The sequence below is a fragment of the Physella acuta genome, unplaced genomic scaffold (assembly GCF_028476545.2).
Source record: "Physella acuta isolate Inbredline_101_S28 unplaced genomic scaffold, ASM2847654v3 ptg000209l, whole genome shotgun sequence".
In the NCBI taxonomy this organism is placed as follows: domain Eukaryota; kingdom Metazoa; phylum Mollusca; class Gastropoda; family Physidae; genus Physella; species Physella acuta.
In genome coordinates, this window is record NW_026731728.1 from 577774 (window position 1) to 592342 (window position 14569).

At 34.3% G+C, this 14569-nt stretch overlaps 1 protein-coding gene across 1 annotated transcript; it reads left to right on the forward strand.

The window, feature by feature from the left end:
• Positions 1–785: 785 nt before the first annotated feature.
• Positions 786–7931, forward strand: LOC131937387 (uncharacterized). Its single transcript, XM_059294774.1, has 6 exons — positions 786–938; positions 2207–2309; positions 2452–2694; positions 4052–4207; positions 6371–6499; positions 7495–7931. Exons 2-6 carry the CDS (start codon positions 2228–2230, stop codon positions 7554–7556), a joined length of 672 nt encoding a protein of 223 aa, XP_059150757.1. The 5' UTR covers positions 786–938; positions 2207–2227; the 3' UTR covers positions 7557–7931.
• The last annotated feature ends 6638 nt before the right edge of the window (positions 7932–14569 follow it).

Consider the following 14569-nt stretch of genomic DNA (forward strand, 5'->3'; position numbering starts at 1 on the left):
TGGATAAATTGTAGCATTATAGTCTTATACTAAGTTGAATCAGGCGGGTTTAATCAGGGTGCTATTTGGCAATATGCGTTTGCATTTAAGTTTCTGTTTATGTTCGCGTTTCATTTTGCATTATTTTTTTAGTTATTGTTTGCGTTTAGGTTTCCGTTTGCGTTTCTATTTGTGTTTGTGTTTGTCTAAAGGTTTGTGTTTGCATTTGTGTTTGCGTTTCTGATTAGGTTGGGTTTGTGTTTGTGTTTCGGATTTAGTATGTGTTTCTGTTTGGTTTTTCTTTTGTGTTTGCGTTTTTTTTGGTTGGTTGTGGTTAGGGTTAATTCCAAAAATAATATATTTCCTAAACCCGGGCAATGCCGGATATATGCTGATTACTAAACACACAAGTCATGGTCCTTTACAGATAGGTTTTTCACAGAGGCCAGTGCAGGGTCTGGCCGGGACGGCTAGTACTAATATTCCGCACTATTATACAGCTATTGTTTGCCGTTCACTTGGTGCACACTTCTTTTTTTTTCTACGAGATTCTATTCTATTTTTAAAAGTTTAAGTAATTAAAAATGGATTAAAAATCATGTTTATATTCCGAGTGCCATTCCCCGTAGTGTTATATAAGAATATTCGAGAACGTTTGGGGGAGATCAATCCCTCTTCATTTTTCTTCTAGTGCATAATTGTAAGAAAGCTTGTTATTAAAACATTTTAGTCACACTTTTTTTAGGGATAAACAAGAGATCAAGAAGAGCGGAAGTTTCATTTTTTAAATCTAGATACTGATTCCTACGCCTTTAGAAATCGGACTATTGCTGCAACATTTGTCGCGAAAACAACGACTGTTGCTAACATTTGCTTCTAGAACTTGGCCGACTTCCAGAAGGTATAAAAGGTCGAAAAGATTAAACACCCAGCCACCCAGGCTTACAGTGGACGACAAGGTACGCAACTTTTCAGCTTCTGCTCCTTGTGTTTGTGATGAAATATATTTTGTTTATGTTGTATTTGGTGAATTGAGTGCGTAATTATAAATAATCGTGTTTTGTATTCCAATCTTTGCCATTTTATTAAATGTAAATGGAGTAGTTTTCCACCGGTAAGAGCATTCTGAGTACGTTTGCACGCAATGTTAGAAATTCTAAACAACTCGAGCTCGCCAAGTTAATTTAATCCCACGCGTTCATTAATTAGAGATCTGCAGTAGTGCTAAAAATGCACTGCGAATCCCAATGTATGGCATTATCACCAAGTAGTTGTTGACGATAGAATAATTTGCCGATTAAAAAAATTGTATTCGAATGGTTTGGTCGAAGAAGACCCGGCGGCATCAATATTAGGAAGACTATAGAGTCATATGCGGGGTAAGCTTTCGATAGACTGACGCCGTATAATGCCATCTAAAACACGCGGGAGTTTGTGAGAGCAGCAATAGGAGACCGACTAGTCTTTGTCAGTGGGGGCTCTGGAAACATCACGCTACTCACTGGGTGCAGCTGAAAAAAAACAATGCGACTTTAACCGTTAGTTTGATAGCATTGCTGGCCTTTTCTTCTTAATCTGCTTCCTTTACTCTGAGCTAGGCACTGAATGCAACTTTGGGTCACTTGTTCAAGCTACCGACCTGTGCGTGACAGCTTTTAATCGATGTCCTGATCTTATCAAAAGACAAACACAGCAGACTGGCACATACAGACCGTTTGTTTGCACGCTGGCAGATGCCAAGAGGACTTGGCCGATGATAAAACGTATCTAACAAATGCGTATATCATAACGCAAATCGTGTGTATGTCGCGCAATTTCAACCTGTCATTTTCCATGTGCGTGTACTAGAATAGGTATGGATAAGCTATAAAATACATAGTGATCTATGGTGTATAGTGTAGTATTGCACTTTTATTAAATAAAATATAACATCCCCAATCACCATAACACCCAGACTCTATTAATTCAAATTAAATATAAAGCTGTTTGTTAAATTACTATTATATAACTAGATCTAGTAATTATTTCTTTGACTTTTCTAGCCTTAATGAAACCGGAAGTAATGTTGTACTTATTACACAAATGTCATAAAATATTCAATTTTGGTTGAAAAATATGCTTTCTGGCAACAAAAATTTGGAACCATTTGGAACCAGCTTTTCAAGTCTATTGTCTTTTTTCATGTGCATGTGCTAGAATTATCATATTCAGCTCTTGTTCTACTCAGGTCTTCTCTACACAAAATCAGATGGCACAACCAAAGTATCTGGCTCTTTTTTTGCTCTTGCTCAACGTACTCTCCAGCCATGGTTTAATGTTTTCAAAAATAAGTAAGTCAATTTTAGAGAACAGCGTAAAGAACAGTGTAGGCCTAGTACCTAGTATGTTTCATAATATTAGTATATGCCTAATGTTTAGACTCGCATACTCTGTATAATTGTGTATAATTTTCTTATTTCTCTCGTATCCCAGTCAGCATGGATAATTATTGTTCCGAGAGTTATACCGTGAAACATTCGGTTGTCATTCAGAACTCATTGGTACAACGCAAGGACTGCTCCATCACCCTCACACCCGACTCAGGCAACATATTGGTTGCGAGTTTCCACAACTACAAGCAAGACAACGTAGGAACTGTTATTGGTAGCGCCATAACCGGAGGTGAATGTCAGGAGTACGTCAAGTTAACTAGCAGAACCAACGGGAATTTGTTGGGTACGTCCTTTCATGTGTTCTTCACAAGCTTTAATTTAACTTGCATCCTCTGTCTGTCGTCAGTCTGTCGTCAGTCTGTCGTCGTGAATCGGAACGCCCGAGCGAAATTTAGGGCACTTTCTAACTGAAAGATTCGTTTCAAAGTTGGCACGTGGGTCCAGACACGAAGACAGTGCAATATGACATAAAAATTTTACTTAATTGGATGCCTAATTGGGGGTCGGCGTGGTCGAGTCGGTAAAGCTCATGGATGCTAAACCGAAAAGTCTCGAGTTCGAACCCTCGGGCAGATGAGGCTCTTTAGCTGGGGACAGCCACTCTTCTAGGAGAGACAATTCCAAAATCAAACAACTGCTGCCTTGTAGTTTGTTCTTATTTGGACAAAGGCTATGGAAGCAAATCCAAAAAGAAAAGCAGGCTGAAATCGGAGTCAATGGCCTCTATGGCGCATAACCAGTTGACACGTAATCCTTAATTGTGATGGAAGCATGGTCGAGTCGGCAAAAGCTCATGGTTGATAAATTCGAAAAAAGTCTCGTGTTCAAACCCTCTGGCAGATAAGGCTCGATCCCTTCCAACACTAAAAATTAAGAACGAAGAAGAAGAAGCATGCCTAATTGATTTTTTGTGAATTAATTACAATTTTCTGAAATTAGTAGGCAGCCTTATACAACTATTCCACACTATTATACGCGCGGTATCATGTTAATTTTAAAATACTGAAAAAAAATTGCAAAAATACGTTTTAATAACAAGCTTTTATATAATAATGAACTAAAAAGGGGAAAGTCTCTTGGATGCAATCATTTGACCGAAATAATTAATTCCAACAGAGTACGCAGTCTGAAAATATAGGACCAGATAAATAGAACATAATAAAAGAAATTAAGTGATAAAGCATAACCTGATTTCAACTGTTAGTTTACTGGCGTTGGTATGCCAAGGTAGTTTTCTAAATGAGTCTTTTAAAGTTGATCTGGCCAATGGCTTGAGTCTGGACGACTTGATGAGATGATATGGTTGCTCTATAGTGGACTGTGACACCTATAATACATAATGTAAGCCGAGAGACTACAAAAATATTGTTATGATTTAGCACTAGTCTAGTGTTGTATACTTTAATGAAACACTAAAAGAAAAAACTTTAATTGTGTGCTTTACATCAATGTGCCGACCAAACATAAATTTCTGACAAATATGATTGTTTAAAATTGTTAGTATAATAAGTTTTCAAAAAGGTGACACTTTTCTTAAAATGACCACCGATTCCCCCCCCCCCCCCCCCCCACCCCTCCTCTTCATACGCTACTAATTGTATGGTTGTATGGTAATATTGTGATCATATTTACTCTGACAGGCACCAATGGTTATTGTAGAAAGGAGAAGCCTGCGGATCAGTACAATCTAGGGTCATCTGCTGTTTTTGAGTACCACCGAGACAGTCACCTTCTGATTAGATCATTGAGCTATAGTCTGCTGGTCTCTGAAGTTTTTATTAAAGATCCCAATAAAAGTAAGTAGTTTTTTTTTTAATTTTAAACCTGTTACCAGGGCCGGTGCTACCTATAAGGCGTACTAGGCGATCGCCTAGGGCGTTATCTATAGGGAGTGCAAAAATGTGTAATATGTAAAAATGTGCCATTATTAAAAAAGTACCTAATGGTTAATAACTTTGATTATATTATATAAGCTATAGACAAGGTGTAGCGATCTATTTCGGTGCCCAGGACGAATTATCAATTGTGCGCCCCGTCCTCAAATTAGGCCTATATATAGTTATTCGTGTTGGTGAAAATTCGCCACTCCCCCACCTACCTCATTTAGACATGTCTGGGCGCTTTTTACCAGTCCTTTTTTTTTTTGCCTTTTTATTTAGGTGTCAAACAACTGATGTAGAACACAATTTAATCAGTCCGTAAAGCCGATATTCAAAATTGTAATTAATTACAGGGGCGGAACTACTATACCGCCAGACCCCGTTGGAGGAGGGGGGGGGGGGCAAAATAAGACAAAAAATATTTTTTTTGCACCTTGATAGACTAGACTAGTGGTTTTGTAAAAACAAAAATCAACTGCAGCAGAGAGTTTTCTACAATAACTAACACACACTGTTGCGTAGAGAAAAAAAGTTGTAGTATGAAAAATAGGTAAACCTTTAAACTACTCCCATGACTGTAAACGAACACGGGAAACCATTATAATGATTATATATAGATCTATCAAGTTTCCTTGTTTCATATTCATTTGACCAACTTGCCTACTAAGAAGTTACACTATTCATAATTTTCGACGGGCACAAATAAGATATTTTAAAAAGGCCTGAAAAAAAATTGCGGGTTGTGGTAGGGGTGGGGCGTTTCAATAAGTTTTGCCTAGGGCGCTAAATAGCCTGGCGCCGGTAATTCCTGTTACGTTCTTGTAGAGCTGTTTACCTTATTTAAGATGTTATGGTTATTTTAAGCAGAATTTTTAAAAAAATATTTTTTTAATTCGACTAAATGTACTTGTGTTAAGGATGATTGGTTCTAACGATTATGACGACATACATTTTCTAATTCTTACTGTGTGTTCATTTTTTATTGGGTAGGATCTGGTTTTTGTGACGGCACGAAGGTGTGGGGCAAATATCGGCTGAAAGTATGGAACCCCGACTCTACTCCCAGGACATATACCCTCTGGATATTACCTCCACCTTTAGCGACATGGTGGGAGTCGTAAAGGTCACATCCTATATCAAAGCTAAAAACAATTGTTTAACAATTCAAAAGTTGTAATAAATTATATTAAAATGTTGTAGTTGTCATGGGGGAGGGGTATCGTCCAGAGGGCTTAATGTCCTGTGGGGGGGGGGGGGGGGGGGTGAAGGCTATATGCAACAAAATGTCGCATAGATAATTGAGCAGTTATCTCCCTGTCCTAATTAATTGTTTGTGTTTGTTTGATAATTGAGATTGATTGCACCGTGTAAGATGACATGCTCCGATTATTTACATGTTTACCAGCAGAAGATGGACCTTACAGATGCTGTTGAGTTGTTCCAACAATATCCAAACTTAACAGACGATTCCAACGGCGGGTATCGCCCAACTCAAGTGGCTAGGGTTAGGGCTAGGGTTAGCCAGTGGCGTCGCTAGGTCGGGGGTTACCCGGTGCGGCACTTCGTAGTGTCACCCCCCCCCCACCTCTAAGAAACAAAGTATATATATATATATATATATATATATATATATATATATATATATATATATATATATATATATATATATATATATATATATATATATATATATATAAATATATATATATATATATATATATATATATATATATATATATATGTGTGTGTGTGTGTGTGTGTATGTGTAACTTTAATCACTGTTAATAATACAGTTGTATGTAGGATGGTTTTCTCTATAGTTAGCAGGTTGTAATAATTGTCGATTTGTACTTAAAAGAATATTTAAATAGAACTGGCTAAAAAGCATTTTTCTTCTGTACATTTTTCGATTTTTTTTTTGCCTTGGTGTCACCCCCTAAAATGGTGTCACCCGGTGTGGTCCGCAACCCACGCCCTCGTTATGCCTCTATGGGTTAGCTAACCCTACCCCTAGCCGAGTACGTCATCAAATTATAGTATATAAATAGAACATGTATGCATGTTTTAATTCTACCCCAGACTGTACCGATGGAACCTTCGACTGTGACAGATATAACTACTGTGTCAGTGACGAGGTCAAGTGTAACATCTATGACGACTGTGGCAATAGGGAGGATGAGACTGTGGGCTGTACAGGTAGCTTCATAGGTAAGTGTTGGGCTGTACAGGTAGCTTCATGGGTAAGTGTGGGGCTGAACAGGTAGCTTCATAGGTAAGTATTGGGCTGTACAGGTAGCTTCATAGGTAAGTCTGGGGCTGTACAGGTAGCTTCATAGGTAAGTGTTGGGCTGTACAGGTAGCTTCATAGGTAAGTATTGGGCTGTACAGGTAGCTTCATAGGTAAGTCTGGGGCTGTACAGGTAGCTTCATAGGTAAGTGTTGGGCTGTACAGGTAGCTTCATAGGTAAGTGTTGGGCTGTACAGGTAGCTTCATAGGTAAGTGTGGGTGGGCTGTATAGGTAGCTTCATAGGTAAGTGTTGGTCTGTACAGGTAGCTTCATAGGTAAGTGTGGGTGGGCTGTATAGGTAGCTTCATAGGTAAGTGTTGGGCTGTACAGGTAGCTTCATAGGTAAGTGTTGGGCTGTACAGTTAGCTTCATAGGTAAGTGTTGGGCTGTACATGTAGCTTCATAGGTAAGTGTTGGGCTGTATAGGTAGCTTCATAGGTAAGTGTTGGGCTGTACAGGTAGCTTCATAGGTAAGTGTTGGGCTGTACAGGTAGCTTCATAGGTAAGTGTTGGGCTGTACAGGTAGCTTCATAGGTAAGTGTTGGGCTGTACAGGTAGCTTCATGGGTAAGTGATGTCTCATGTAAGGGGTAACATTCACCTAGGAACAAGAATAAATTATTCTAACATAATCAAAACATTGTGTTGTTTTAAATACGAATTCAGTACTTATTAACAAACGAATAGGTCGCGATTGTGTTTCTAAATCCTAGTGTTCGGGAAGAACGAAATATGGTCCACAACTCAATGAGATTTCAACACAATCAGTGCGATTTTTTAACAGCGAATTTCAAATCAGAATATGAGTATTACCAGAAATGTGAAAACATTCCACACTGTATATACATTCACTTTCCGACATGTGAGCAACCAATCGACTAGCCTGTTGTTTACCTGAGCATTTGATCTATTGCAGGCTACAGTCCAGTGTTGATGCTACTCGCAGCTGTGCACTACTTACGTTCTCTTTCAATGTAATCGAAGCATTGTGTAGAAGGCTTGGTATTTGTTTTATTGCTTGATTAATGTTACACAAATCAATAACCCAATGAACGAAATATAAATGTTCAGTGAATATTTTAGGATAAGTTATCATAAATTTAGAAAATCAATGTGAATTTTTTTTAAGGTGTGATATATATTTGATTCGTTGTTGGTCAGTTGGGGAAATGTTTGGGCTTGATGTCACGTGATGACGTGACGATGACGGCGTTGTTTGGTTGACATTAATTTAACATAAATATACGAGAGTGTATGCCAGTAAAATTATCTATTGGTAAATAACTTCGGTAAATTTAAAATAAATTGCTTTTGCTTATATATTTTAACAAAATAAAATATGTTTCTAAAACTAGTTTTTTTACAAGCTTTTAATTAGTTCGCATCGTCTGTTTGTTTGTTTGTGGGTTTGTGGCAAATCTTGTATCTCAATTTTGACCTACTTCTAATGCAGCGATTTCGTTCAAACTTACCATTTACGTTCCACTCTGATGACAATACAAGTCTATCTAGTTTTTTAAATTTAATTAGATGTTTAATTTGTCATTAAAAGTTAATTAAACGGTTACGAAACTATGTGGAGATAACAAATTTAAAGCGTTCGATAATTACTATATTCAACAGAAGGGGAGATAACTATCAGGACGAGCTCACTTTTACAATCCGGTGAACTGTGATTCACGAGAATGTATACAATTGTAGAGCCAGTCGATCTAGTAAAGGCTATTAGGGACAGATAATATAGAGTTTAAACATATTTGAAACTAAGCAGAGGTAGTAAGATTAATAACTATCCTTTGCTTTATTAACTTGCTGTTGTTCGGAAACTGTAGTCACTCACGGCTGGTTTCACTGGGCAGATAATCGTCTTTCAGATATCGCGAGCTACTGATGGTGTTTTAATTAAAGCCAGTGGCGTAGCGAGCTACTGATGGTGTTATAAAGCAAACATTTTTACTTTTCTGGACTTGATAAATTAGGATTCGCTAAAAAGTAGAAATATTAAATGCACCTAAAATTTGTAAGAAATCTCATTTGTTTTATTTATTATCTTATTATCTGGCTACAAGCTACCATTATTACCCTAAAATTTGGCGCCAAAATTTTAAAAGTTTTACTTACAAATGTTTTTCAGAGACGACACGTTAAATTTAGATATTTATTACAAGCTTTTATTTAACTAGCTTTCTCTGTCTCTATGTCTGTTATGATTTTGTCTTTGTCGTGATTCCCAACTAGCGAGAAAAAATTTGATCACTTCTAATAGACCGATTTCTTCAAATTGTCACGTGGGTCACGATTTGATGACAGAGTAATGGTACATCAATTGGGACTAAATTGGATGCCTAGTTATTTTTAAGAACTAATTAAAGTTTCCTATATAAAGTAATATTTCCCGCGTTATTATACGCACATTGGTAATGTTCATCTGGTGTGGAATGTCTAAACTTAAATGATAACTGATACATGAGTGTGTGTCCAAATTTTTAAAATACATTAAGCTACGCTCAGAGCAACAACATGTCCACTTTTAATTTATTCTAAATCAGGTTTCGCTACAAAAAAATAAAAAGCATCATAGACAAGTCATTATAAATAAAACCGCTCTTTACTGACTTTCATGGTGAACAACAACCAATATGATAAAATTAAAGTATACATGAATAAAATGACGTAACACTACCGTGTCAGAGTATATAGCTTTTTAAACCGTCATTGCAAACAATTGCAAAGCCTAATATTGACGTAAAAAAATTGAAAACAAAAGTACAAAGTGTAACAGAAATATATATATATATATATATATATATATATATATATATATATATATATATATATATATATATATATATATATAACACTGCCTCAGTAGGGATGATTTCACCCACTGAGGTGTAGTGTTTAATTGGGCTGACCCTGAGAGATAACACATGAAGAAATGATGCTGCTGTTGTTAGATACTGGCTTTATTTGCAGGTTAGTCATTAACATACAAGCCATAAACGACTATGTAGAATATGTAGAACAATAGCCCTAAAACAAATGTAAACAATAGATTACATCACGAAAGATACTACTACGTGTAGGCTACACAAATAGGTTACGGTCAGTATACAATACTGCCAACAATTACCAACAAAAATCAACAAGTATTACAATGATAAATACTTAACCCAACTAGTTCGCAACATGCAGCACTAGCAGGAATAGTACAAGTAAGTAATCTAACTAAGATACTTCATACCTAGTCTGCAACAAGCAGCACTAGCAGGAACAGTACAGTAATATAAAACATAATTTACATTACCTTCATTAGGTCTACATGATCAACTTTTACATGATCAACTTTTACAAGACCAACTTATCATAGGCAATGGCACCATCCGTGTCCACAGCAGCCTTGGGTTTGAATGACACGGACACAGGCACGAACTACCCAGAGTCCCAGAGGTCACATGACATGGAATACGAGCATCGCTCACCGAAGAACAATAAAAAACTACATCAACAGTTGCGGTCCCATAACTTATAATTTATCCCCCTTGACCGGTAACCATGATATGTGTTACACACACACACACACACACACACACACACACATATATATATATATATATATATATATATATATATATATATATATGTGTGTGTGTGTGTGTGTGTGTGTGTGTGTGGTTACATGAAAAATGATCGCAGGACAAATAATCTCAAGGACAAATGATCTCAAGGACAAAAGATACCAGGACAAAATGTACAAAATATCTCAGACACAATTTCTTACAGCAAAATTTTAATAGTTGATGTGTTGTTATTAATCTAAGGTTCCAGTTCAGAAAATATAAAAGGAAAAAATCGATGGGTTTAAAAGACAAAAACATGTAAGCTGAGGTGTGACTTCTTTTCTGTTGTATTTGGTAAAGTTGACTTTCGGGACTGACGAGACAGGGACATTTTAAGTACTATTCACCTGTTTCTGCGACCTCAACATACAAAGGGATAATGTGGTCTGCACTATGCTCAACTGAATTCGGTATTTTTAAAAGACAAAAACATGTTTGCTGCGGTGTAAAGTCTATAATATATATATGAGGGTCTGGCATTTTGTGACGAAAAAAATCTTCGAATAAGCGTGACGTCATTTGTAATGACCCCTAAATCCATAGTTATACTAAGGATAATAGATTGTTTAGTATTAACTTAAATCGGGGAAAAATGTTACTTAAGAAATTAGATTTGAAAAAAAATATTTTTAAATTCAATAAAGCTAACTCTGTTTAAAGGGTTATATCAACATAAACAATAGCATGCACATCTTAAATCAACAAACGGTTTAACAATAATCTCAGTAATAATCTCAGTAACGAGTTAAACTTAACTGACCATTTATAATTGCAAACATAATTTTATTCGTAGTTTAACAAGACTATTAAAAAAGATAACACTTAAATAAATAGCAACTATTAACATTTTCAATATGCCAACTCCGTCGTTTCTCGACATACAATTGCAATGTTTCTTATTGAATACACCTGAACCGAATGAATTTTCACATCCTGTGGATTAGGAATTCCCTTTACATCAAGTTTTTTTCTCTTTCAATTAATCTTCATTCTCGACATTTATTCCAATAAAGATTATCACCATAATGGGAGACGTGTTTCAACATTTTTATGCTAGATGAGCTGTAATTGCGCTGTAGACGATTCCTGTTGGTGAATTATGGAGTGGTTACGTAGCATGACGAATAAAATGCGAAAATATATCTCCGTATTCTATGGACAAAAAATTGATCACAACAAATCGGACAGTTTGTTGCAAGATATACGACTGTTACAAAGAGAGTGATACTTTACAGCGATTTACTTCATCCAGCTGGTTTATTTAGATTCGCTTTTTTTTTGAGAAAATCATATATGAAAGTAGCCGTTACTTGTGTGCCCATTAAGGTTGATTCTAGTTTCATATACAGTAAGTTAATAGTAAATTAATAGGGAATATTTGACCACAAATTTAGGTTAATACTAAGTATATTTTCACCACACTTTATATTGTGTATATAACTTACAGATTCCTCATTACAAACTGCTATCTTTCTACAATAAACCGGTTTCTCGAATATTTTTATATAAAATAACAGGGGATGGGAACTCGGGCTATAGAAATGATTTTTAATCCATTTTAAATACTTAAAGTTTTAAAAATAGAATAAAATCTCGTAGACAAAAGAATTACACACCAAATGCACGCTAAATAAAAAAGTGCATAATAGTGCGCAATATTATTAGTAATTTAAAAATTTACATTAGTTTTTTGAGAAATTTACTACTTCGGTTCAACGGAAATGACTTAAAATTTAACAGAAGGTAGAGAATTAGATCTTTTACTTACATGTGAAATTTCGTTTATCTATCTGAAATAGTACTCAAGTTATAGGCTTTTGAAAATTTCAAAGTAGAAAAGTACCACTTCCGGTTATCGGAAATCGCTCAAAAGTTGATACGGATCTACGATTTTGATAAAATACTTATATATAAAATTTCATCAACCTAGCTGTAACGGTACTCAAGTTATCGTGTTTACACACACACAGACAGACAGACACACAGACATACACACAGACATACGGACAAGATTGCAAAATTATGTTTTTCGTATCAGTGAGATGTAAAACGTCGAGATTTGTAAAAATCTCGATTTTTTTTTTTTTGCACGATTACAATACTTTCTCTATACTTCGTATATACGAGAAAGTAAAAATATACAAAGTATTTTTTGCACAAATCTTAATTTCAAGAATGTTATCATAATTTATTATCTTTAAATTTAACAGTTTTTGTAGTAACATAACAAACTTTAACACTGAAACCAGTATTCATTTGCTCTTGACTCAAGGAAAGCTCGTTTTTTTTAAATATAGATATTTTCGATATATATCAATTTTTCAAAGCGTTTCGTAATATAAAATTTTGTAAAAGCCGAAAACAAATTGTTGCCATGTTAATCAATAAATAGAAGATTTATATTACTAATAAAAAAACATAAATCTTCTATCCAATCTTACCCTGTGTAATATTGTACAACATTTCGATAGACCAGTATCTTACATATAAGCCACTAAGGAGTATGTCAGTCCTTCCTTCCTTCTGTCTTTCCGTCCTTCCGTCATCAATATAGCAGCTTTGATTTCGTATTTAAAGCTTGAAAAATGTGGACTTTTTTTTTCATCGCTCAAGTACCATTGAATAGTAAAAAGCTTATATATAAAGATGAAATGGACATATCTTTCTCTGTATATATGTGAAATGTATGTTTGTGTAAGACATGCATGTAGTAAATAAAAATTCACCTTGTCGCCATTGTGTAATATTCTAAACTGTTCATTTTTATATTAAAATCTAAATTACTGTCTGAAAATTTTAATATTGATCATTTTCAAAATAATATTTCATTTTACAACTTAACCATTTAATTTAAATAAATCAAATAACATGCGCTACTTTTTTTTTTAATTTAATCTGAAAAAAAAATTTAAACTCCATCCATTTGTATCAATTATTTCACTTGGAAGGGGACTTTTTTTTAAAAATATTAAATCAGAAACAAAAAACTTTTTGCTAAGTTTGTTAAGTTTGTTCTGATGTTGGAAAAAAATTGATGTAATTAGCATAAAGTGAAATGTGGTAAGTAAAACAAAGGCATTTAAAATACTACATATTATATATTTTACACACTGGATGTACTGTTTACTAAATATTATGTTTAATCAAGAATAGTTTGGAAGCCGTCCCTAAATGTCCTCACATTCCAGGAGAATGAATGGATTGGAACCAGTTGAACATTGGTGCGATTTGATATAACTGGATGGGTGCAGGAGGAAAGAGAATAGGCGATCATTTGTATTTGTATTTGTATTTGTATTTGTATTTGTATTTGTATTTGTATTTGTATTTGTATTTGTATCTGTATTTGTATTTGTATTTGTATTTGTATTTGTATTTGTATTTGTATTTGTATTTGTATTTGTATTTGTATTTGTATTTGTATTTGTATTTGTATTTGTATTTGTATTTGTATTTGTATTTGTATTTGTATTTGTATTTGTATTTGTATTTGTATTTGTATTTGTATTTGTATTTGTATTTGTATTTGTATTTGTATTTGTATTTGTATTTGTATTTGTATTTGTATTTGTATTTGTATTTGTATTTGTATTTGTATTTGTATTTGTATTTGTATTTGTATTTGTATTTGTATTTGTATTTGTATTTGTATTTGTATTTGTATTTGTATTTGTATTTGTATTTGTATTTGTATTTGTATTTGTATTTGTATTTGTATTTGTATTTGTATTTGTATTTGTATTTGTATTTGTATTTGTATTTGTATTTGTATTTGTATTTGTATTTGTATTTGTATTTGTATTTGTATTTGTATTTGTATTTGTATTTGTATTTGTATTTGTATTTGTATTTGTATTTGTATTTTGTTTTCATGCTTGCATTTAAGTTTATGTTTATGTTAAGCGTTATTTTTTGCGTTTAGGTTTGCGTTTGTGTTTTTTGTTTGAGTTAGTGTTTTGTAATTGAGTTAGCGTTTTCAATTTTTTTTGTGTTTAATTATATGTTAAGCTAGGTTACAAATTTTCGTCCTGTGTTAGCCAGGTTTAACCACTTTTAACCACGTTTAACCAAGTTAACTTTAATTCATTCAATTAGAATGTAGGACATGTTTCCCTGATAAACTGGACACAACGAGAAGGGGCTATGATCTTTTAGCTATTCAACCTGCACGAAATAAAAGATAAGAGTTTTTTTTTTGGTTACAATAATAGCAAAACCAAGTTAGGTGAATCTTTCAGTCAAGAAAGTCATTTAGTCATTCAGGTGAGTGAGTCAATCAGGTGAGCCAGTCAGGTACGAACAGTAAGTCATTCATTCAGTCATAAAATAGACATTGTCGTGGCTGTGTAGAATATGTGTTCAGATTTAGTG